The sequence below is a fragment of the Balaenoptera physalus genome (genome assembly GCF_965194825.1).
Source record: "Balaenoptera physalus genome assembly, chromosome: 19".
NCBI classification, from domain to species: Eukaryota; Metazoa; Chordata; class Mammalia; order Artiodactyla; family Balaenopteridae; genus Balaenoptera; species Balaenoptera physalus.
In genome coordinates this window covers 31,892,201-31,917,693 of record NC_138900.1, presented here as the reverse complement: position 1 = coordinate 31,917,693, position 25,493 = coordinate 31,892,201, and the positions used below count along the sequence as shown (strand labels likewise).

Sequence of the window (25,493 nt, the reverse complement as noted above, 5' to 3'; positions counted from 1 at the left end):
ATCTTGGGTCACAGAAAATTGAAATCATAACAAGTATCTTTTCTGACCACAATGCTATGAGACTACGTATCAATTACAGGAAAAAAATCTGTAAAAAAAAACACGTGGAGGCTAAACAATACACTACTTAATAACCAAGAGATCACTGAAGAAATCAAAGAGGAAATCAAAAATACCTAGAAACAAATGACAATGAAAACACGATGACCCAAAACCTATGGGATGCAGCAAAAGCAGTTCTAAGTATAGCAATACAATCCTACCTCAAGAAACAAAAACCATCTCAAATAAACAACCTAACCTTACACCTAATGCAACTAGAGAAAGAAGAACAAAAAAACCCCAAAGTTAACAGAAGGAAAGGAATCATAAAGATCAGATTAGAAATAAAGGAAAAAGAAATGAAGGAAACAGTAGAAAAGATCAGTAAAACTAAAAGCTGGTTCTTTGAGAAGATAAACAAAATTGATAAACCTTTAGCCAAACTCATCAAGAAAAAAAGGGAGAAGACTCAAATCAATAGAATTAGAAATGAAAAAGGAGAAGTAACAACTGACACTGCAGAAATACAAAGGATCATAAGAGATTACTACAAATAACTATATGCCAACAAAATGGACAACCTGGAAGAAATGGACAAATTCTTAGAAAAGCACAACCTTCCGATACTGAACCAGGAAGAAATAGAAAATATAAACAGACCAATCAGAAGTACTGAAATTGAAACTGTGATTTAAAATCTTCCAACAAACAAAAGCCCAGGACCAGATGGCTTCACAGATGAATTCTATCAAACATTTAGAGAAGAGCTAACACCTATCCTTCCCAAACTCTTCCAAAATATAGCAGAGGAAGGAACACTCCCCACCTCATTCTGTGAGGCCACCCTCACCCTGATACCAAAACCAGACAAAGATGTCACAAAGAAAAAAAAACTACAGGCCAATATCACTGATGAACATAGATGCAAAAATCCTCAACAAAATACTAGCAAACAGAATCTAACAGCACAATAAAAGGATCATACACCATGATCAAATGGGGTTTATCCCAGGAATGTAAGGATTCTTCAATATATTCAAGTTAATCAATGTGATAAACCATATTAACAAATTTAAGGAGAAAAACCATATGATTATCTCAATAGATGCAGAAAAAGCTTTCAAAAATATTCAACACCCATTTATGATAAAAACCCTCCAGAAAGTAGGCATAGAGGGAACTTACCTCAACATAACAAAGGCCATATATGACAAACCCACAGCCAGCATCGTTATTAGTGGTGAAGAACTGAAACCATTTCCACTAAGATCAGGAACAAGACAAGGGTGCCCACTCTCACCACTGTTATTCAACATAGTTTTGGAAGTTTTAGCCACAGCAGTCAGAGAAGAAAAAGAAATAAAAGGAATCCAAATTGGAAAAGAAGAAGTAAAGCTGTCACTGTTTGCAGATGACATGATGCTATACATAGAGTATCCTAAAGACTCTACCAGAAAACTACTAGAGCTAATCAATGAATTTGGTAAAGTAGCAGGATACAAAGTTAATGCACAGAAATCTCTTGCATTCCTCTACACTAGTGATGAAAAATCTGAAAGAGAAATTAAGGAAACACTCCCATTTACCACTGCAACAAAAAGAATAAAATACCTAGGAATAAACCTACCCAAATAGACAAAAGACCTGTATGCAGAAAACTATAAGACACTGATGAAAGAAATTAAAGATGATACCAACAGATGGAGAGATATACCATGTTCTTGGATTGGAAGAATCAACATTGTGAAAATGACTATACTACCCAAAGCAATCTACAGATTCAGTGCAATCCCTATGAAACTACCACTGGCATTTTTCACAGAACTAGAACAGAAACTTTCACAATTTGTATGGAAACACAAAAGACCCCGAATAGCCAAAGCAATCTTGAGAATGAAAAACAGAGCTGGAAGAATCAGGCTCCCTGACTTCAGACTATACTATAATGCTACAGTAATCAAGACAGTATGGTACTGGCACAAAAACAGAAATATAGATCAATGGAACAGTATAGAAAGCCCAGAGATAACCCATGCACATATGGTCAACTTATCTTTGATAAAGGAGGCAAGAATGTACAATGGAGAAAAGACAGCCTCTTCAGTACTTGGTGCTGGGAAAACTGGACAGCTACATGTAAAAGAATGAAATTAGAACACTCCCTAACACCATACAGAAAAATAAACTCAAAATGGATTAAAGACCTAAATGTAAGGCTAGACACTGTCAAACTCTTAGAGGAAAACATAGGCTGAACACTCTATGACATAAATCACAGCAAGATCCTTTTTGACCCACCTCCTAGAGAAATGGAAATCAAAACAAAAATAAACAAATGGGACCTAATGAAACTTAAAAGCTTTTGCACAGCAAAGGAAACCATAAAAAAGACAGAAAGACAACCCTCAGAATGGGAGAAAATATTTGGAAATGAAGCAACTGACAGAGGACTAATGTCCAAAATTTACAAGCAGCTCATGAAGCTCAGTATCAAAAAAACAAACAACCCAATCCAAAAAATGGTCAGAAGACCTAAATAGACATTTCTCCAAAGAAGACATACGGATTACCAACAAACACATGAAAGAATGGTGAGCATCACTAGTCATTCACGAAATGCAAATCAAAACCACAATGAGGTGTCACCTCACACCAGTCAGAATGGCCATCATCAAAAAGTCTACAAATAATAAATGCTGGAGAGGGTGTGGAGAAAAGGGAACCCTCCTGCACTGTTGGTGGGCATATAAATTGATACAGCCACTATGGAGAACAGTATGGAGGTTCCTTTAAAAACTAAAAACAGAACTACCATATGACCCAGCAATCCCACTACTGGGCATATACCCTAAGAAAATCATAATTCAAAAAGAGACATGTACCACAATAATCATTGCAACAGTATTTACAATAGCCAGGACATGGAAGCAACCTAAGCGTCCATTGACAGATGAATGGATAAAGAAGATGTGGTATATATGTACAGTGGAATATTACTCCACCATAAAAAGAAACAAAATTGAGTTACTTGTAGTGAAGTGGATGTACCTAGAGTCTGTCATACAGAAAGAAGTAAGTCAGAAAGGGAAAAACAAATACCATATGCTAACACATATATATGAAATCTAAAAAAAAAAAAAAAAAAAAAGGTACTGATGAACCTAATGGCAGGGCAGGAATAAAGACATAGACATAGAGAATGGATTTGAGGACACGGGGGTGGGGCGGGGGGTGGAGGCTGGGGCAAAGTAAGAGTAGCAGTGGCATATATACACTACCGAATGTAAAATAGTTAGCTGGTGGGAAGCAGCAGCATAGCACAGGGAGATCAGCTTGGTGCTTTGTGACCACCTAGAGGGGTGGGCGGGAGGAGATATGGGGGTATATGTATATGTATAGCTGATTCACTCTGTAATAAAGCAGAAACTAACACACCATTGTAAAGCGATTATACTCCAATAAAGATGTTTAAAAATAAATTAAAAAAATAAATCTGCTCCATTTAATAATCTTCATGGTCCATCACCCACACCTCATTTCAGGCACCAGTCCATGGACATACCTAGTCCTTACCTCCCAGAACTCCTGACCACAACCTCCTATCCTTTTTGCTCTTATTTAACCTCTAGGCAGCATCTTACATAAATTTTGTGTCCTTGTGATACTTCCTCTCTTTGACCATGGTGAAACCTGGTTTTCTTTCTTCTCAGAACCTTCCATGGGCTTCTCTTCCTCTCTCTGATCCATAAATGTGGGTAAAGTTCAGAATTTTGTCCTCAACCCTCTTCCTTTTTTAACACTAAACACTCTCCTTGGGCACTTCATCAATTTGTCCACTTCCATGGCTTACGTCAGTTACATTCGTTTTGCTGCCAACTCCCAAATACATATCTCCTATCCCAGGTCTCTTATGGATTTTACCACTCCTGTAACCCATAGACATTTCAAACTCAACATGTCCAAAAGAGAACATGCTATCTTTCCCTGTAAACCTCCTTATCCTGCTTTGCTTTCTGTCTCAGTGGTGGCAGCATCTCCTCAGTTGTCAAGCCATTTACAAGAGTCATTCTTGTTCCCCTTCTTTCTCACTCCTCACATCCAGTCAGTTCCCAGATCTTCATGATTTTACCTTCTAACAAACTAACCACTATTTCAGCTACCGATTTATCTTGCTTACTTTATCTTGCTTACATTACCGTGACAGTCTTCTGATTGGTCTTGGCCACCAGTTTCCTTCTTGTCAAGTCCAGTCTTCAGGTGGCATTCTAACATCTACAGTAGAGATATGATCTTATCACATGCTTATTGAAATGTCTTAGTGGCATTTCATTATCCACAGGAAGAATTCCATGCTCCTTATCATGGCACACAAGGACCTTCATGCACAAAATACTCTGAACTCCCCCTACCCTCCTTTCACCTAGCTGACTTTTTATATATCCTTTAGCTCTCAACTGAGACCTCTCTTTTTTCTGGGAAGCTTTCTCTGACCCCCAGTGTAATGGCTACTACTCTATTGTAATTGCTTGTTCACTTGTCTTTTTCTTCTTAAAGAGTGTCAGCTCTTAAGCCCCTGCTCCTGACACAATCCTGGTTCCTTGTGATACCTATTTGAATGACTAAGGAAGAATGAAAATGAAAGAAAGCCAGTTGCTAAGGAAGACAGTGCACCATTGTGGTTAAGAATGCAGGGTTTGTATCCAGTGAATCTAGATTCCAGTCTGGGCTCTACCACTGACCAGCTGAGCAAATTATTTTGCCTACGCTTCAAAGTCATCTGTAAAAATGAGAATGTTAATAGTTCCTACATTGTACGGTAAGGAATAAAATTAGAGAACACATGCAAAGTATCCAGCTCAGTGCCTGTACTATAATACAATAAGGTTAGCTGTTATTTCATTCCATTCTAATATATGAACAGGTAGAACTAAAAAGCTGTCTGACTATCACTGCATTCTTTTTGACAATAAAAGCATGTATACGTACTTAGAGAACTACATGACCCACTGACAGAGATTGCTTACTTAATATCGAGAGACACAAGGCATACTATTATATGTGGCCTTCAACCCCTGAAAATATTAGAAAAATTAACTGACTTGCCAATTGGATAAAAATACAACTGTCGTGAGGTAAAACAAAATCTGTACTTGTTATAAGAAACTGTGAGCCTAACTACAGTGTATTAAAAATGTACTTTATAAGTGTATGCTGCATGAAATAGAGGGGGACTTTATAATAGCTGATAACAGATGGAAAGAACGTGAGGTTTCTGAACTTTTTCTGTTGGAAACTGATGTCTACTGAGGTATGTCTCAAAGTGTTTTTTCTTAAAGAAGGAAAATAAAATGTATCGCCTGTTAAAATTCACTTAATAGTATTGCTCCATTTACCCTTTATCTCATTTTCACTGAGTCTATTATCTATTAATAGATGATACCAATTAGTTTACTAGTACCTTGGTAAAATTTCTTATGCTCTCTGCAATCTGTCAGAGTAGCCCTAGCCCTCAAAATGTGATCTGTGAAGCAAGGGAAACACTTAGCTGATTAAAAGTAGAGGGAGAGAAGCTCTCTCCTTCTTGATGTGGAAAGTTCTTCCCATTGTGGTTTTATCTAGTCTGATCCATTCATGTGGTTTGATTTTTTTTAATTTTTTGTTATTGAAGTAGAGTTGATTTATAGTGCTGTGCCAATCTCTGCTGTACAGCAAAGGGACTCAGTTATACACGTATAGACATTCTTTTTTTTTTTTATATTCTCATGCATGTGGTTTGGAGAATGGAGCTTCTCTCTCAGATTAATGTTCACTTAAACATTGTCTGGTAAATAAGCTTTCCATGAGTATAGAAAGAGCACCAATGAAATCATATTAGCTCTTTAATGTCACTAGGGCTCCATTTAATATACCGGAGAAGGAATAAGTGACACTTCGGTATTATGGTTATTATTCTGAACAGAATGACTGCCAGCAGGTTAAATTCTTTACCTGTCAGAAAGAGTCCTATTTATTTGGGGGCATTATTGCCTTGGTGACCTTGTTTGGTGTCTAATTTATTTTCAGGCACAGGAACAGGAAAGGCAACCTGAATCAAGATAACATTTTCTTCTTCGAAATAGATTGACTTGGTTATATTCATGCTTTTATAAATTACCATCATTATAGAAAGTAACTGCTAACTAAAATGAGCTGAACAAACTTATAGGACAGCTAAAAAAAATAATAATAAAAGCGGTACAAATTTGTAAGCTTGAGTTATTAATGATTTCCTTCTTGAAGAGGAGTTAAAATGATTGAAGAAGTGTAGTGACCTATGTTTTGCTTTCATGAGTATTTCCAAAATTGAGCTGTACAGTTTGCACTCTGTTTTTGCAGGAAGTATTTAGATACTTCTTATATTATTGATTCAGGCCTTTTTTTCTTTACCTGCCTCATGCTTCCTACCATTTCTTTGTTCCTCAGCACCTCTAAATAGACACTGGGAATGAAGAGAGAAGAAATTAAATTTTTTCATGTTTTCTCTATTTTTAGTAGTTGAAGGGTGTGTGTGGCAATGCTGTTAAAAGCACTGTAGCTGAAAGTCTGAATTTCAGGCTAGCCAGCTGTGTGTGCTTTGTTAACTATGGGACCTGATGTCTCTTACACAGGGACTTACTGTTGTTAAAGAGATGAGACATCAATGAAGCATTAAAGAGTGATGAAACTTTTGCTTAAAAGTGCTTGTAAACTGAAAAAACAAATTATTGATAAGACTGCAATCATATATAAAGCCTCCCAACTCAGTGATGTGTCATTTTTTTGCTCAGAGATCTTCAGTGTCTTCTCTTTATCCTCTTCTCTTTATCCTCTAAGTTAGTTGCTAGTTTCTTAGCCTGCATACAGGGTGACCCTAGCCTCCTTTCCAACTTTATCTTCTGACTTCCTCTGCTGGTAACCTATGCTTCAGCTGAACTAAAGTCAGCTTTCCTGAATGGGCTCTAGTTTTCCTCATTGCAATGCCTTTGCTTATGCTGTTTCCTCTACCTAAGAGTTTCTCAGTCATGGCATTATTATTTTGAGCTGGATAATTCTTTGTTGTGGGGAGTTGTTGTGTGCTTTGTAGGATGTTTAGCAGTAGCCCCAGCCTCTACCCTCTAAATACCAGTAGTAACCAGAAATGTCTCACACATCACCAAATGTCCCCTGGGAGGCAAATCACTCTTACAAATTATTTCTGCCCTGTGTTTCTGCAATCTCCTACTCCTTTGAGGCTTTTGCCGCCTAGCTGCAGCAACCATCTTCCATTTTTCCTTGCTGACATGTACCAGTCTCCTAGTTTACTGGAGATATAATGCCTCCCAGGCAGTTGTCTAACTCCTGCCATCAGTTTAGATGATTTCATTGACCACAGAGGTGACCTAGCCCAGCACCATGACCTCCCCACCTCAGCCACCTCAGTGCATTCCCTGTACCATGTAGGTACCAGAAAGTAAACTGTCCCCCAAATCACTAAGCAGATATCCCACTCTCCTACCACACCTCCTATCCTTCTAGGCCGCCTGTTCAAGGGCCTCCCCTGCAACACTTCTTGGACCTCCCTGAGACCTCCAGGCCACTGACTGACCCTGCTATTTTATATGCACCCATCCGCCCTCCAGCATGGGCTTCCCTCCCTATCCATGGTACATCATTACAAATAGTCTCTTCGAAATAACACTTAACTTCTCTCATGCTGTCACATTCAGACAATAATCCTAGGTAAACCCAGTCACCTACAGTCTTTCTCCAAGAAAAACACATTATAATCACTGAGTCAGGAGACTGTCCCTGATCTCACTCTCAACATTCTGAAGTCAAACCCTCATTTTATTCTGTCTCGTAGTTCCTAAACTTTTTCTTCACTTTGTCACACTTTGAAATTAAAGTCTCCTTTCTCATCCTGATACATGCCAAACAAACACACCTTTTTTTTCCTTAAAAGCACCACACAGTGTATCTGTAAGATACCTCTGTTAGATCTAACTTTAAATTTTTCTGTCCTCTTAGGCCAGAGTTAATTTTTTATGATCATTAAAAATATAATGCTGATGAAAGAAATAAATGGGTTCTCTTACAAAAACATTTAGAGTATGAACTACTAAACATAAAATAGTTCTTAAAGCCCGCTGTGCTATTCAGTAAATCCTTTCCCATTGCTTACAGAAACATTTCTAGTGTTAATCCTGGAACAAATGTTAATTATATACTGAAGTATGTAAAATGTTTAATATCTCAAAGTATGAGTACTAATCCTTTTTCATAAGCGAGAGCTCAGTTTACCTTGGAGTCAATTTAAGAGACTTAAATTAAAAGCTATATATTTTAAATGACACTGACCTGTTAATGTGTTATGGTTACCTCTAGCTTTATTCATCCCCAAAACATAAAACAGCCAGATTTTTGATGTTTGTTATAATTCCATGGTCTTATATTTAATGACTAACTTTACATTTACAATAAACAAAGTCACTTTTTCTTAATAAGAACTTTTATTTATTCATTTTTTATTTCTATATATAACAAAATATACAACATAACTATTTTTAAGTGTACAGTTCAGTTGTATTAAATGCATTCATAATGTTGTCCTACTATCACCACCGTCTTTCTCCTTAACTCTTATCCTCTTATAAAACTGAAACTCTACCATCTTAAACAATAACTTCCCCGTCTCCTCTTCCCCCAAGCCCTTGGCAACCGCCATTCTACTTTACACCTCTATGATTTTGACTACTCTACATACCTCATGTAACTGGAATCATAAAGTATTTACCTTTTTTGTGATTGACTTATTTCACTTATTATAATATCCTCAAGGTTTATCCCTGTTGCAGCATATGTCAGATTCACTTTTTAAGGCTGAATAATATTCCATTGTATGTATATACTGCATTTTGCTTACCCACTCATACCTCGATGGACACTTGGTTGCTCCACATTGTAGCTATTGTGAATAATGCTGCTATGAAAATGGGTGTACAAACATCTCTTAGGGATCCTATTTTTGATTGTTATGGATATACACCCAGAAGTGGAATTGCTGGGTTATATGATAATTCTATTTTTAATTTTTTGAGGAGCCACCGTCACAGTAGCTTTACCGTGTTTTATTCCCACCAGCAATGCACAAGGGTTCCAATTTCTCCACATACTTACCAGTATTTGTTATTTTCTGTTTTTTTTATAGTAGCTATCCTAATGAGTGTAATGTGGTATCTCATAGTTTTGATTTGCATTTCCCTATTATTTAGTCATGTTGAACATCTTTTATTCCTATTTGCGTGGAATATCTTTTTCCATTCTTTTACTTTCAGTCTTGTTGTAGCTTTGGATTTAAAGTGAGTCTCTTGTGGACAGCATATAGTTGGGTCATGTGTTTTTATCTCTTCAGCCAATTTCTGCCTTTTCATTGTAAAATTTAATCCATTTAATCCATGTAAATTAATTACTAATAAAGAGGGACTTTTATCATTTTGCTATTTGTTTCCTATATGAGCTGTAACTTTTTTGTCATTTCCTGAATTACTGTTATCTTTTGTGTTTAGTTGATTTTTTTTGTAGTGAAATGTTTAAATTCCTTTCTCATGTCCTTTTGTGTATATTCTATATCTATTTTCTTTGAGGTTACCATAGGGATGACACTTAATATTCTAAAGTTAAGTCACTCTAATTTGAATTTATACCAGCTTAACTTCAAAACATAGACTTCATAAACTCTTCTCCTTTACTACTCTATCCCCACTCCTTTAAGTTGTTGATATCACAAGATTCATTATGTGACAAAAAACATAAATTAATAAGTCTTTTAAATGCATTAGTCTCTTAAATTATGTTGTAAACAAAATGTGTTGTTACAAACCAAAGTTATGATAATACTGGTTTTTAGAGTAGTGATTTTTTTAAACAATTTATTTATTATTATGTGGAAAACAAAAAGTGGAGATATAAACCATTGTTACAGTAAGACTAGCTTTTATAATTGCCCATGTATTTACCTTTATTGAGATCTTTATTTCAACATATAGCTTCAAGTTACTGTCTAGTGCCCCTTCATTTCACCCTAAAGGATTCCCTTGAGCAGTTCTCTCAGAGCAAATCTAGTGGTCACAGAGTCCCTCAGCTTTTGTTTATCTGGGAATGTTTTGTTTATCTGGGAATGTCTTAATTCCTCCCGTACTGTTTGCTGGATATAAGATTCTTGGTTGATTTTTTTTTCTTTTTGCATTTTGAATATATTGGCCCACTGCATTCTGGCCTCCAATGTTTCTGATGAAAAATCTATTTATAATATTACTGAGGCTTCTTTATATGTGATGAATTGCTTTCAAAATTCTCTCCTTGTCTTTTGAAAGTTTTGATTATAATGTCTTGTTATAGGTCTTTTTGAATGCATCTTTTTTCGAGTTTATTGAGCTTCTTGGATGTTTATATTCACATCTTTCATCAAATTTGGGAAGTTTTTGCCATTTGTTTTTCAGATATTCTCTCTGCTCCTTTCTCTCTGCTCCTTGTGAAACTCCCACAGCGTCCCATAGGTCCTTTAGGCTCTGTTCACTTTTCTTCAGTCTTTTTTCTCTGTTCTTCAGATTCAATAATGTTCATTGTCCTGTCTTCAAGTTCACTGCTTTTTCTTCTTCTGCCTGCTCAGATCTGCCTTTGAATCCCTTTAGTGAATTTTTCATTTCAGTAATTGTACTTTTTAGCTCTGAAATTTCTATGTGGTTTCTTTTTAGGTTGTCTCTTTGTTGGTATTTCATGTACTGTTTGAAATACACTGTTTCATTCATACACTGTTTTTGTGACTTTCTGCACATCTTCCTTTAACTCTTTGAGCCTCTTTAAGAGCATTGTTTTAAAGTTTTTGTGTAATCTGTCATCAGGTCTTTTTCAGCGATAGTTTGTGTTGATTTTTTTTTTCCTTTGAATGGGCTGTTCTTTCCTTTTTCTTTGTATGCATTGTGATTTCTCATTGAACATTGGACATTTGAATCTTATATAATGTGGTTACTCTTGAAATCATATCCTCCCCTTCCCCAGGTCTTGCTGGTGTTTGTTATTGTTTTTGATTGTTGTAGGCTCTCTCAGTGCCAAGGATCAGCCTGATGGGTAAACTTAAGGTCTTCTCAGGTCTTTTCTGGGCCTGCATCTTTCCCTGGACATGCACAGTTACTTTCTAATTTTTCCCATATATGCATTTGCTTTTTAATGTCAAGTATTTAATGTCTGGCTTCTGAACAGGGAAAAAGAGAAAAATGAAGGAGGGTGGGTGGGTGAGTAGAGAAGGGCCCTAGCCCTTTAAATCCCCCTGGTAGTCGCTTAAGCTGGAAGGGAGGTGGGTTGCAACAGTGTAACAACAATGGCTGCATCCTTTTTCTCTGCACCTCTGTAATCAGAAGCAGCAATCAGTGATCAGAGAACAGATCTCTGATATTTGGAGGTCAGGGTCCTTTTTGCCCACCATAACTGCTCCAGGAACATGTGCACAGCTGCCTTCCATGGAGCTGGAGGTGCAGTATGAGTGGCTGATACTGTGCTAAGAGCTGAAATAGACCAAAATTAACTGCAGTTTACCATGCAGGCCTTCCCCTAGAAGTTGCAAGCCTTCAATAGACTATAGAATTCCAAAATGAATGCATCAGATAGATTCTGCAAGTGCAATTGTTTTCTTGATGAGGAGACAGAGTCTTGGTGCTTCCTATTCCTACATCTTCCCAGAATTTTTTCTCTAATGTCACTCCTAACTCTGAAAAAAAACCTCAAGAAGATCAATCCCATAAGCACTATAGAAAAGCCAAGTTTGCCTGTTATCTCTTTGCCACTTGTTCTTATAGAATCTCTCCAATCTACCAAGGATCCTATCTTGAACTCCCAGAATACTTCATCACCAGTACAGCCCTTTGGATAGTGTATTGTGCATGCTGTATATCCTTAAGCTACTGGTTATCTAATTATGCTAGAGGAATAGAGGCTCAGGCACCCTCAAGAATGATGAGGTCAGAAAAAGAGCAGATACATTAGGTGGACATGTCCTTGGCTGTTGTTACAGATTGGGGAAACTCTGGGGACCAGGTGACCTTCCTTATTTCTTCCAGAGCATTTAAGCTCCAATCGTCCTAAAATGGCAATGCCACCACTTTTCTAGCTCTTCTTCTCTTTATTATATTGTTTTGTTTCTTTTCCCTCTACTGTTTCATTGATGTTGCTCCTCAGAGGCTACAGCTTTTGACATGTGCACAGTCACCTTGGGATGACAGTAGTAGCAGGGCTCTCTGTCTCTTTCCCTGATCATACTCACCTGTTAGGCTTCACTAATTGCCAGCTGATTGCTCTATTATTTTTAACAACACCTTGGGGCATAAATTGCTTCGTAGTCTGATATAGTTAAATTTGGACTCCTTTGCAGGTTAGTTTTTCAAGTCAGTGTTTTAGGTTGTTCAGACCCCCAGGAAGGTTCTTCATATTTATTCTTCCCCTAGTTCTCTCTGGTAAACTATCTGGTCTGTGGTTTAGATTTTTTTTTTTTTTTATTGGCGTATACTTGCTTTACAATGTTGTGTTAGTTTCTACTGTACAGCGAAGTGAATCAGCTATATGTATACATATATCCCCTCTTTTTTGGATTTCCTTCCCATTTAGGTCACCGCAGAGCATTGAGTAGAGTTCCCTGTGCTACACACCAGGCTTTCATTAGTTATCAATTTTACACAGAGTATCAGTATTGTATATATGTCAATCCCCATCTCCCAATTCATCCCACCCCCTTCTTCCCCCCTTGGTATTCATAGGTGTGTTCTCTATGTCTGTGTCTCTATTTCTGCTTTGTAAATAATATCATCTATACCATTTTTTTAGATTCCATGTATATGCATTAATATACAATATTTGTTTCTCTCTTTCTGACTTACTTCACTCTATGTGACAGACTGGGTCCATCCATGTCTCTACAAATGATGCAATGTCATTCCTTTTCATGGCTGAGTAATATTCCATTGTATATATGTACCACATCTTCTTTATCCATTCCTCTATTGATGGACATTTAGGTTGCTTCCATGTCCTGGCTATTGTAAATAGTGCTGCAGTGAACATTGGGGTACATGTGTCTTTTTGAATTATGGTTTTCTCAGGGTATATGCCCAGTAGTGGGATTGCTGGGTCATATGGTAGTTCTATTTTTAGTTTTTAAAGGAACCTCCATACTGTTCTCCATAGTGGTTGTATCAATTTACATTCCCGCCAACAGTGCAAGAGGGTTTCCTTTTCTCCACACCCTCCCCAGCATTTATTGTTTGTAGCTTTTTTGATGATGGCCATTCTGACCAGTGTGAGATGATACCTCATTGTAGCTTTGATTTGCATTTCTCTAATAATTAGTGATGTAGGTTATTTGTTTCATGAAGCTGGCAGCCTCCTCTTAATTGCTTTCCTGCCATTGGTTTTGAGTGTGCCCTTAGGCTTGAACTTCCCCTCTTTCTGTTGTCATTTCCTTAGACAAGAACCTTGGTGTTCTCTGTGTTACAGCCTGCCTCTCCTCCTGGCCAGAATCTCTGAGCCATGGCTCCAGAGATGGAAGTATAGCCAATGATGTACTTCCCTCCCAGTGACACCCATGCTTTAGGAGCAGAGTGCAGGGTGAGGGTGGTAGTTTCTGATCTTCTTGGTTTGTCTCTCCAGCATGGAACCAACAGCCTACAAATGAGCTGGGATGCAGGTTATCAGAGCCCTGCTATTTGAATGTGCTGTGCCTGAGGTAGATCCTCCACCCCATCAGTGGGGGCTGAGTTGAAGAAGGGATTCTCTGACATCTTGGCTACACTCGCTTGGAATTTAGCCTCTGCAGCATGTTGCTGGGAGAGATAAGAAATGCTGGTACCTGCCCCCACCCCCGGAACATACCATAACCCTCGATTACACTAGAGGAATAGATCGGTATAGAGGAATAGTTTGATTGGTACCTGGGGAGAAAGGGTGCCCTATGGTTTTGTCTGCACCTGCCTGAAGCAGAGCTTCTATCACACTGAGTGAGGAGGGAAAGGGAGAGGCGAGTCGTGGATCAAATGCCACAGACTCACTATTCTTACCGAGTTTTAGTATATTTTCTTGAATGAATGTTTCTTCATCTAAAACAATTTCCAGAGACTTCAAAAGGTTGGGTTTTTTCAGTGATTTTCCCCAGTTATGCTTGTTTTGCTAGGGAGCAGGTTTGCAGCACTAGCTCTTCACAATGCCATTCCACAGATGGAAATTTCGCATTTGGTGGGCTTCTACCAACCTAAAAGTAGTCCATCATAATGCCAAATGGTGGGTTTTGTTTAAGCCTATGGCATTGAATTTTGTTGCTCATTCTTTTGGGGAGGGGGTGCTGTTTCAGGATGAAGGTTTATAGTGGATATGGGATTATTATAACATGGGATTATTCTGCTCTGTTAGAGATTACTGTATAAATTAAATATGATAAATTTACAAAGCATCAATAGAACTTTCCTATCTGGCTTAACAAGCCATTCCTTCTTATTTTTGGTACAATGTTTTAATTAGGTTTTTAGTTTTAAATGATGAAGTTCCAATTCTTACATAAAGCCCTTTGACATTAAAAAAGAAAGGTTAAATCTCTTCTTATTGAAGCGAGCACTCTTAACGTGACCTATAAATAGCATTCTACACTACATTACAAAAGGCAGAGGAGACAGTTTTTAAATTAGAGTTTTATTAGTAACTATAAGGCTTACTATTTGCATTACAATTGTCTGTTTTCCATATTGTTAAAGATATACTTTTGGAGTTAACATCAAATTTCTTAAATTATTTTATGTAGCTATTTGAAAGGAAGTTTTAATGCATTTAATATACACTTCATGTTTAATCAATACTGTACTTACTGTACTTATTTCTGCTTTAAGAGAAATATATTTGTAATTTCACATGTGAAGTTTAGGGACTACTTTAATTCCATAATCTTGAGGAAATTATTTAATTCTCAGAATTATTAACTTCAGATTTCATATGGCTGGAATGGGTGGGTATATGAGCAATTTTTGTAATTGTCAGTTGTACTTAGTGAGTACATTACATTAATAAGCTTTACCTAACATTTGTTCTTGAATGAGTTAGAGGCCATGAGTATGTCTCATTATTTTAACAAGTTGCTTTAACTTGAAGTTTCTTAATGATCTGATTGTTTGGTTTTAACTTACTCCTATAAAAAGAGCCTTATATACTGTAAAATGACATGTGTTGGTAGCATTAGCATTTCACTGATGTATCGTTGCTTCTAAAACTCATTACCTGTTAAGTTTCTGACCAGCAGAACTGTTACCTTCCAAGTGAAGCCCTCCCCAAATTCCCCCCAACAGTACCTCTGTCAACTCAGTCCCCATCGTATATGTTCATAATTCTAGCTGAGCCACTGCCATGTGCTGTTTCCAGATCTGTCTCCTCCAAGGAGACAGATGTTCTCAAAGGCAAGGAGCATGCCTCATTTGTGTTTATCCAATACCTAACTGAGTGCCGAGCACATAGGACATGCTTAAAAGGTGTTGAATGAGTAGGTAGACAGATATGAAAGGAATCTTAAAGACCATTTAGTCTTATCACACCATTTCAAAGGCAGAGAAATGAAGCCCAGGGAGGTTAATGCTTTGCTTTACTTTTTCCAATTTATTGGAATTTATTACACATCAAGCATTTTATTACTACACTGCTCTAGATTCAGCAAAAATATTCCCTTCTAGTATGTTCCAAAAATGATGCACGGAAATCATATAGATAGATTATCTCATTAAGTCCACTATTATTATAGTCTGCAGAAAGTTCCTCTCTGGTGTTTAGAAAAACAAGCTAAGAATAGAAGACAGTACAGAAATCAAGAGTTTCTAGGGGATGGGACATAACTGCCTACTGTCAGAGATTTGCTTTTGAGTAACTATGAGTTTGAATCATTTTAAATAACTCATTTTGTGTGTTTAACTGTTCTTCTCTTGGATTTATAAGAGGAATAATCTGCTAAACTCTGCTGACCCATATGCATTGTGTTTCGCAGTTCAGTCTGACATAGCAGTTATCAGAGACCGACAGCTTCTACTCATAAATTTTAGAGCATTTATCACAGTGATTGAATCTTGCCACTTAAGAAATAAATTATTTTCAGGTTGAATTTGGTTTAAATGTCTAGCCACTCTTTTTGTGCACAAAGTTGAGGTTTCTTCTCTAACCCTAGCCCCTGAGTAGGAGCCCATCATGTAGTGAAAACTTAAGAATTCTGTTAAAAATCAAACAACTCATTAGACAGAAATGCATAAAAAATAAATTTGGTGGACAGGTCCTTTAACATCAGTATAGATACTCAGAAATCCTAGATGCCATGTTTCACCTGCCTGAAGAACTGGTTTTGGATAGTAGTGCTTGTGAAGGCGGCTTCTAAACAGCTTCTAAAATTCTTTATACGTTTGTATAAATTTGTAATATACACTTAGTGTGATAAGCTTTACCTAACATTTGTTTTTGAATGAGTGGACCTGATAAGAAAGGATCAGGAATGAAAGGGACTAATGGAAGTAGGTAGCTTTATTGTACAAACCAAATGTATGAAGACTGACTTCATTGCCCTAAGAAAAATCATCAGGCCAAATGCAGTTCTAAAATTTGTATTATAAAACCTTCATTCAAGAAAATTAACTTTAATGAGAGTTAATGGAAAATCTGAAAATCTTAGTGATGATTAATGCCAAGTTCCTGTACTCCAGTTCTTTCCATCATTAAGTATTATAATCTCTAATGAATTCTTTACCTTCTGGAACATAGAGGATTCTTCTAGAAGATGAAGTGTGTTCTCTTATTGGAATTTTAAATTAATGTGTGTTAACCCATAGAAACATTACAAGATTGGAAAAATTAAAACTGCGGACTCGGGGGACTTCCCTGGTGGTCCAGTGGGTAAGACTCTGCACTCCCAATGCAAGGGGCCTGGGTTTGATGCCTGGTCGGGAAACTAGATCCCATGTGCATGCCACAGCTTACAGTTCACATGCCGCAGCTGAGTCCACATGCCACAGCTAAGAAGTCATCCGCATGCCGCGGTGAAGATCCTGTGTGCCGCAACTAAGACCTGGCACAGGCTAAACAAACAAACAAACAAAAAACAAATAAATAATTGCAAACTCCCTCAGTATTCCTTAAGACCCCGATCTCATAGGAGTAGAGGAAATAAATGACTTCAGCTGAGATTCATCTAACACTACAGAATTCAAAATATTACTAAGTCTTTGAAGATCACTAATTTACCATAATTACCTTGATTACATTTCTCTTAAAAATCTAACATCCAAGTTATAGAAAATAAATTCCCTATAATAAAAATGTAGTAATTAGAATATATCCAGTTCTCGCTGGTTAATAATCTTCCTCAAATGAAAATTATAACCCCCTTAAACATTCAATTTCAGGACACTTAACAGGCTCCCATCAATCTAACCTTTTATTTTTCTTACAACAAAAGTACTTCTGATAATGATTTGACTGATAATGGAAGGCAGGGAGGGAGTAGGTTTATTGTTTACCCAGCGTTAAGGGCCTTTAGTCTTATAATAATGTGTGCCTGTGTTCCAGAGTATTGTGTCTAAGTGTCTAGTCAGAGCTCTCTGCTAAGCATAGAGAATCTTCCTTTGGGCCCCAATGTTTCAGGATAGGAAAGAGAAAGAAAGGGAAAGGAAGTCTAGATAGAAGTTTATGAACTTAAAATTGAAATTTTAAAATGATTCTTAGAGATTTAGACTTCTTCCTTAGAATAGTATCTTGTGAATGGGGACCCATTCAAATAGGTTCCTCATACCATCTACTAAATTAGTGCATTTGTACAGAATATTATCTGGCAGTGTTTGGTATAGGGAATATAAGAAGTAGGGTTGGTTCTCTGTGAACAAATATGTAACCAAAGTGATAAACTATCAGTTTTAATCTAGTACCTCAAATTGACTTTGCAGAGATGTTTTTAATTTTTTCCCATGCTGCTTAAAATATTTTGAATTATATTTCAATATTTTTTGAATATGATTTTCCATATTTAAAAATTATATTTCTGTAGTAACAACAATTGGCTGGAGCTAACTAGTTGCCGTCCTCTTTGGTCAGTGATGGACTCTTTTTAGTTCCTCTCAGTCCCCTACTTCCTACTGTCTCCCTCATCCAGAGATCTTTAGTCAGTTTGTATGCCCAGTGCCTTTTTACTATTTGATCATCTTGGTTGTACCAGGACCTCTTAACTTCTTTAAGTTAAAGCCTCATGCCTTACAGCGTTTGAGTTGATGACCTCTGAGCTTCAGAATGCAGTTAAACTGCTGCCGCAAAAGGAAGAGTTGTTGGCATTAGCTGGTTTATCTTAATGATTTCAGCAGTCATATGGCCTTTGGTGTACTGTTTTATGAACAAGTGGAAACAGATGAAAGATAATTTTATTCTACACTCTCTTGCTGCCCTTTCACTAGTGTAACTGGGACTAAGAAAGACTGGACAGTACTACAGAACAGATGTAAACATGAACTTGGCAAATCCTCCTGGCTCAAGCATAGAACAGTACAGAATACGGCTTTGAACCATTCTTTGTGAAAATGTCTGATGCTTCTAGAAAATACCAAAAATGTTTTATTAGCTATGTTTTTTCCAAATGAACCATGAACTCCTTTGGAAATACAGTGACTCTCAATATCCAAGGAGAATTTCTTCATGTAGGAACTATAAATGATATTACAAATACTACTTTTTAAAAATTTCCATTGGAATATTTTTCTTAAAAAGTTGAGATGTCACACTGAGGGGATACAGTGCCAGAAATCACAATTTTTAATCTCTTCCTTTATACCATAGTATATCAAAAGGATGTTAGGTGCCCATTATTAATGATTAACCTTTGTTTTGATTTTTCCTAACATGGTTTAGTTCACATAGTCCAACTTCCAATTTAAGTTTCTAAAACTCCTAAGGCTTCCTTTTGATGCCAACATTAACCAAAGAGTTCTTCATTTGAAAGGAAGGCTGTGCTGCACTTGGCAAGGATTGAAATGCAGTAGCTTAATCCTTTCAAGCTATGAATGAAGATAATTGAAGCATAAACCATTTAAAGTTTTTGTAACACTTACTTGACTATGTGTCTATATTTTGAGGAGAAGAGACTGCATGAACATAGACTATTTTCACTATTTTACTTGTTAAAAGAATCTAATGCACAAGGATTTGAGTTTGGGGTTTATATCTTGAATTTTTCACTAACTTATAATGCAATCTTTTGATAAGGATTATTTCTTCAAATGAATACCAGTGATGTCAGCTCTCATCATATTGTTTCTATTAGCAGTTTTAAATTAGTTTTCAAGACAAGAAGGGCAAACCCATATCCAGAATATGTATCTACTCCTATAAAATGAATTGCTGCCACTTCTAGAGTAGATGAGGTCCAATGTAATCACCATACCCCCAACTCCTTATTGTGCCTCATCTTGCACCCCATCTTCCCTACCCCATCCCTCAACCCCTACCTTGATCAAGTACTCTCAGAATATAGTCTCATGCTTACTCTCCTGGCTCCTGCCAGTACATGTTAGCTAGGTCCTGCACTTAATTCAGGCTGTCGTCCCTTTCTCCCTCAAATGTGCACACATTCCTGGTTAGGTTATCTCGTAACTTAACCCCACTTTTTGGCCTAGTGGCAGCAGAGAAGGTGGGACAGACTGTAGGAAGTGGGAAGAATGTTGCCTACTGGGAGTAGAAACTTCTCCATCATCTTCCAGTAAGAGAGAACTCTAGCCTTTAGGGGAAACTTCTCCATCATCTTCAAACAAGAGGGAATGTCAACCTTTAACAGTCCACTCCTGCAGGCTCTGAAAGTCCATTCAAGTGAATCTGGGGATTCATGATTTTCAGGTTATCACCTAGATGTTCCTATCCCATGGGTCAAATATCATTTTTTCCCATCTAGGGCTCTAACCTTAATATAGCAGACCTGCTTAGGTTGAGAATTTAACCTTCTTGGAAGCTCTTCTACTCTTACCATTAAGTCCTGGTCTTAGTCATCAGCTTTCCTTGCCCTCCTGCTACTGGAGGTGAGAACCTCTTGTTTTGCTCCCCAAGAGGCCCTCTGGCTTTCACACTTAGCTTTTAATTTCTCATTAATCACGCTCAACCTTTGTGTCTTTCCTTTATTTCCTCAATTGAGCTTAGCAATAGCCATCAAATTCTGCTGTCTTTATAGTTAGTGTTTATCTCATATTTCTCAAAAAGCCACAAGTATCACACCCAGTGGTGCATTCCTTTCCACCAGAATACTGCCCAAGACACCATCAGTAAAAGATAGTGTGGCTATCTGTGCACTGCTTATCCCCAGTGAAGGGATCTTTATTGCCAGTACCATGATAGGTGATCCAACTCCAAAATCTTAGTGTCTGCTTTCTCAGATCACTTTTGGTGTTAACTGTTGTAGATTGGGTTCCCTGCAAAGAAAATTCTGGGGTGGAGATTAGTGTACAAGAAGTTTGTTTTAGGGAGTACGAGTGGAAGGGAAAAGTTGGACTGTGATTCAGTGTCAGTAGAAGCCTCAGCTGACCTTGGGACCTCTGAATGTGGAATGGCCCTTCAGAGTTGTCCTGAGTTGTGGTGAGGGGGTCTAGTCTTTATTCCTCTGAACTGACTAGTTATTGAATGCAGGCTAGCACAGAAAAGGTCACAGCCTTTGGCAAGGTAGTACTCTTCAGCCAAAACTGTCCTCCAAAGGGCTGGTTTCTTAGGGCTGTCTGCCAGCAGCATTTCCAGCAGCTGAGGGAATAAGTCCTTCATTTCCGTGAGGGATCTCAGTGGCATGTCACAGCATCCATTAGTTTTACTGAGTACATTTCCTTTCATTTTATTGTGTAAATTACTCTTTTTTTAAAATATTTATTTATTTGTTTTTGGCTGTGTCAGGTCTTAGTTACAGCACATGGGATCTTTCATTGTGATGCATGGGCTCTTCGTTGTGGCATGGGCTTCTCTCTCTAGTTGTGGCACAGGGGCTCAGTAGTTGCAGCACGTGGGCTCTCTAGTTGCAATGCACGGGCTCCAGAGCGAGCGGGCTCTGTAGTTGTGATGCGCTGGCTCCAGAGCACACAGGCTCTGTAGTTGTGGCACACAGGCTCTCTAGTTGTGGCTCACATGCTCAATAGTTGCGGCACGTGGGCCCAGTTGCCCCGTGGCATGTGGGAGGGTAAGAACTTTATCGCTTTGTTGACTAAAATTTTTTTCTAGCTGCTGTTTCATTCTCATTTCATTCAACATCCGAGGCATGATTCTTCATATTGAATTGTTAATAATTAATTGTCTCTGTTTTTATTTCTCCACATAATGAATTATTTATTTTTCTATAACCTCTTTATATAATTGAATGATGAAATGAAATTTTTTTAAAATCTGTTTTATAAGGTACTTCCAATCCCTCATGTCACTTGACTGTTTTTCAAAGTCTTAATAAATAACCAGTGAAGCTGTGAAAATAGAATCAACAAACATCATGGCAGGGGCAAAAAATGAGCCTGGAAATGTAGGTAGGTAGGCTTTCACCTGATGAGATGATGAGATTATTCCTGTATCCTGGAAGAGAAGAAATGAGATCAAATTTGCACTTTTGTTTTTTAATCATGCTGATGGCAGTGTGAAGGATACATGGGTGAAGGAGAGAAGATCGGTTGTAGGTATATCATCACATAAATCGCAGATATTGTTTGGGAGTTTTCCTAGAGGAGTATGGAAATAAACACTTCATTGGGAGTATATGTTTGACAGATTAAAGAAATTATCTTAGTAAAAGACTACATTTCTATATCCATAGGCAAAGCATCCTTAGTGTGGTGAAAATAAATGCAGAGATATTTGATACATTGACATAGACAATTGTTCCACTTAGTCAGTTTTGAGTTCAACTAATAATAAAAGTGAACAGGTTACTTAGTTTTCCGAGGATTCTATGAAAATCTTTCTTATTGTAATTATTACATAAATTAGCTTCATTAAATTAATATGAAGCCTTTACAGAAAACATTACATATCAATGATAGTTTTCTAAACACATTTAATGGGATGAAAAAATACTTTTCTTAAAGATAGTTGTGGTCTTTATACCACGTTCATCTTTTTAAAGCACAAGAGAGTAATGTCATTTTAATATTCCTATGAGTCAACTCATCATTTTAGAACTTCTCTATTTATTAAGTAAAATTGCCATTATGCAAACGTAGTAAATGCTGCTACTAGAATAGACTTGCAGATTACCTGGCTTTTGGATTAATAGGTTGTTTGATTTGACTGTCAACCTACTGTTTTTCAAAAAATTTTATTAAAGTTCTTGCACTTTTTAATAAAACTTTTTTTAGTTGGAATATATGAAGACAATTCTATTAAAATTTGAAATACAATTTATTGTTCACTTAACACGAGTGCCAAAGATTGTGGATGCTGTAATACTGTTATTTAAAATCATGCTGAAACCTGACTATGATATATAGTTAAGCGTTGCTTTTAGGGTGAGAAAGCAAAATGTGATTGTGATTAGAATATCTTTTTTAAAAATATAGCCTACCGTAGAATTAAAATGTGTAAGATAAAAAAGTAGTACACATAATTGTTCTTCAAAATAAAAAATGCTTTTGAAGGACTAATACTAAATGCTTCCTTTAAATACATTTTCCTTAATTGTACTAATACAGGGTTATCTGCTTTCTTTTCTTTGATGGATCAAGCTCGTTAAAATGTAATTTAGGGACTTCCCTGGTGGTCCAGTGGTTAATTAAGACTCTACACTTTTACTGCAGGGGGCACAGGTTCAATCCCTGGTCAGGGAACTAAGATCCCACATGCCACATGGTGCAGCCAAAAAAAAAGAAAACAATAGCATTCATCCTTGATCTTGTAAGAGGGTCACATGACCCACCATTGATGACGCTTAGATCTGGATCATGTAAACTGTCAATAAACATCATTTGATGTACAAAAAAGTATATATATGTTTTATATATATATATATAAAATTTAAAATACATTTAAGTACAACTGTATTAAAACTATTTTTATGTATTGTATTTCTTCCTGTTTTTAAATGTACACATCAGTAACAGAACTTACAATTCTCTTATTTTCCTCCTAGATTTATTCCTCACGACATTGTCTGACTCTAGTACCTTCCAGTTTGAGATATGGAAAAATTTGGTAAGAAATCTTTTCTGTGAAGCATTTTTAAATGATGGCTTTCAGTAAAAAAAAAAGCACACAATCTTAGAAAGTAAAATGAAAGTAATCACTTGGTCGGTTGGTTTCAACAATAAATAGAACAACTTTAAGAGCTTTTGGTTGCATTGCTGCCTTCAAACTGCTGAATATTGCTGAAGGAAATGATTCATTCAGCATCAATTCCTCTGCAGGTTTTTAGGCATGACCGCCAATTAAACCAATCAGTCTTCCCTAATGCGCATGTTAACAGGGCCCCTGCTAGGCTGTCAGCTGTTGAGAGAGATGCCTGTCATTTAATTTGTCAGCATGATGGTTTGTTGAAAAAAAACCCTGTTAAAAGACTAATTTTTCCTCCTTGCCTTCAGGCTTATATACAAAAATAAGAACAACAGATACTAAATTTACTGGCAAGTTGACCAGGATTAAGGAACCTTTCCCAATATAGTTTTTTAATTGCAAGTAGAATATTCCCAAACTGATGTCATGGTTTTACTTTATTTTTAGCTTGATGTAGTTATATGAAATATTAATTAATGAAGAATAGACTACCCAGATTTTTAAAGTTGAATTATAGGTACATAACGGAGGACAGGATTTGAGGACAAGCCAAATTGGCCAACTGAGTGACATTCATCAAATAATGGTCAAGTATTAAACCTCACTTTCCTCATATGGAAAACAGGTATAAGAGTGTCATGTCGGCTTCATAGACTATTTGTGAAGATTAAATGCAACAATGTGTGTAAAATACCTGGCGCACAATAGACACCAAATTTTAGTTTGAGATCACTTGGTTTCCCAGCTATTTACTCCAGATTGTCTTTTATTCAATCCATATTAAACCCATAACATTTTATAGATTTTTGTTAAAATACTCGTGAAAAATAAACAGATCTTAAAAAATGTAAAGTGCAGGCTCATGGAAGAAGACTCATTATCAGCCATCTCTTATAGAAGAGTCACGACTCAGATTTCTTCATGGCGGGCAACTAGGATCGGGAAGAGCTTTGTTTAGACAAGATTAGGGCTTTTAAGTACTACTAACTACTTCCAAACTAAGCAATTTGATCCTTTTTTCTTTTTTTTTATGAGGCAAGAAAAAAGAAAGACATCTAAACCAGAAAGATTTATCTTTGTTTAATGTACTATATTTTTTAACGTAGTTGTATTTGTTTTTCTGATGATAGAAATACAGTTATATTTTTAGTGATTACCATAAATGAAGATTTCCACTAGTGGGGGATACTCGTTTTCAGGTGGCCTTGAAAACAATACTTCAAGTGAATCTTGAGGTATTAGAAAATGAGAAAATCAGTCATTTTGATTGATAAACTAGTATCCATCAGGGGGAGAAAAGCCTCATTACAAATAAATATAATATATATATATAATTACAGACTACTTTTGAGTATATTATTTCCTCTCAACCTAGGCTGATTTAAAGGTAATAAAGTGAAGCAACTCAACAGGAGAAAAATCTTCATGAAGAGACTAGATTTTGATTGGGCTCTTTTTTCCCTTTCTTGTTTTCTTTAAAGAAAATTAATAAATTATCTGTTTGACAGTAGAGACTAAGGGTTTTTCTTGTGGTAAAACAGCTGGGTCAATAAGGTACTCATGTTAACAATAATATAAAAGTCATTAGTACAAATTAAGGCGAATGTAGACTCAAAATTAACTTGTTCAGATAAAGTGTAGGTTTTGTAAAATGGGAGGATCATTTTTAATTAGAAGTTGGGCAAACAATTCACAGTAACACACTAATTGACAAAAAAAACCCCTCAAACCCTATAAAACCATATTAGCTAATAGAAGATATGCGCTGCGACAAATCTTTTTAGGTAGTTTGGGCACAGCCCCATGGTAGGTGCTCTGGGAGATCAGAAGTCGACAGAAGACGAGGAGGAGGGCTAAGATGTGAGTGTAGGCAACTCTGACTGGTATGATGAGAGGTACAAACCTCATGCTGCAAGGAGTTAAAAGACAGAGCAGTTGCTTCCATTTGGTCCACCCAGGATCATCAGGGAAGGCTTCAAGGAAGATGTGGTATTTGAAATGGCTGGTACAGATGAGCAGGATTTTAGTGGTTGAAAGTGAGAAAAAGGAAGAGGGCAAGGACATGCATGGGAAACACAGGACATAGTCAGAGTAGAAAGTGGCTGGTTTGGACCAGAATATGAAAAGATACTGGA

At 36.9% G+C, this 25,493-nt stretch overlaps 1 protein-coding gene across 2 annotated transcripts in view; it reads left to right on the top strand.

Annotated features, from left to right (window-relative positions):
* ITFG1 (integrin alpha FG-GAP repeat containing 1) overlaps nucleotides 1-25,493 on the top strand; it is a 269,509-nt gene that overhangs the window by 46,456 nt on the left and 197,560 nt on the right. For both annotated transcript variants that reach the window (XM_082437714.1, XM_082437715.1), the window contains one exon: nucleotides 23,219-23,280. In XM_082437714.1, coding sequence (XP_082293840.1) covers nucleotides 23,219-23,280 — 62 coding nt within the window. The remainder of the gene's footprint in view (nucleotides 1-23,218; nucleotides 23,281-25,493) is intronic.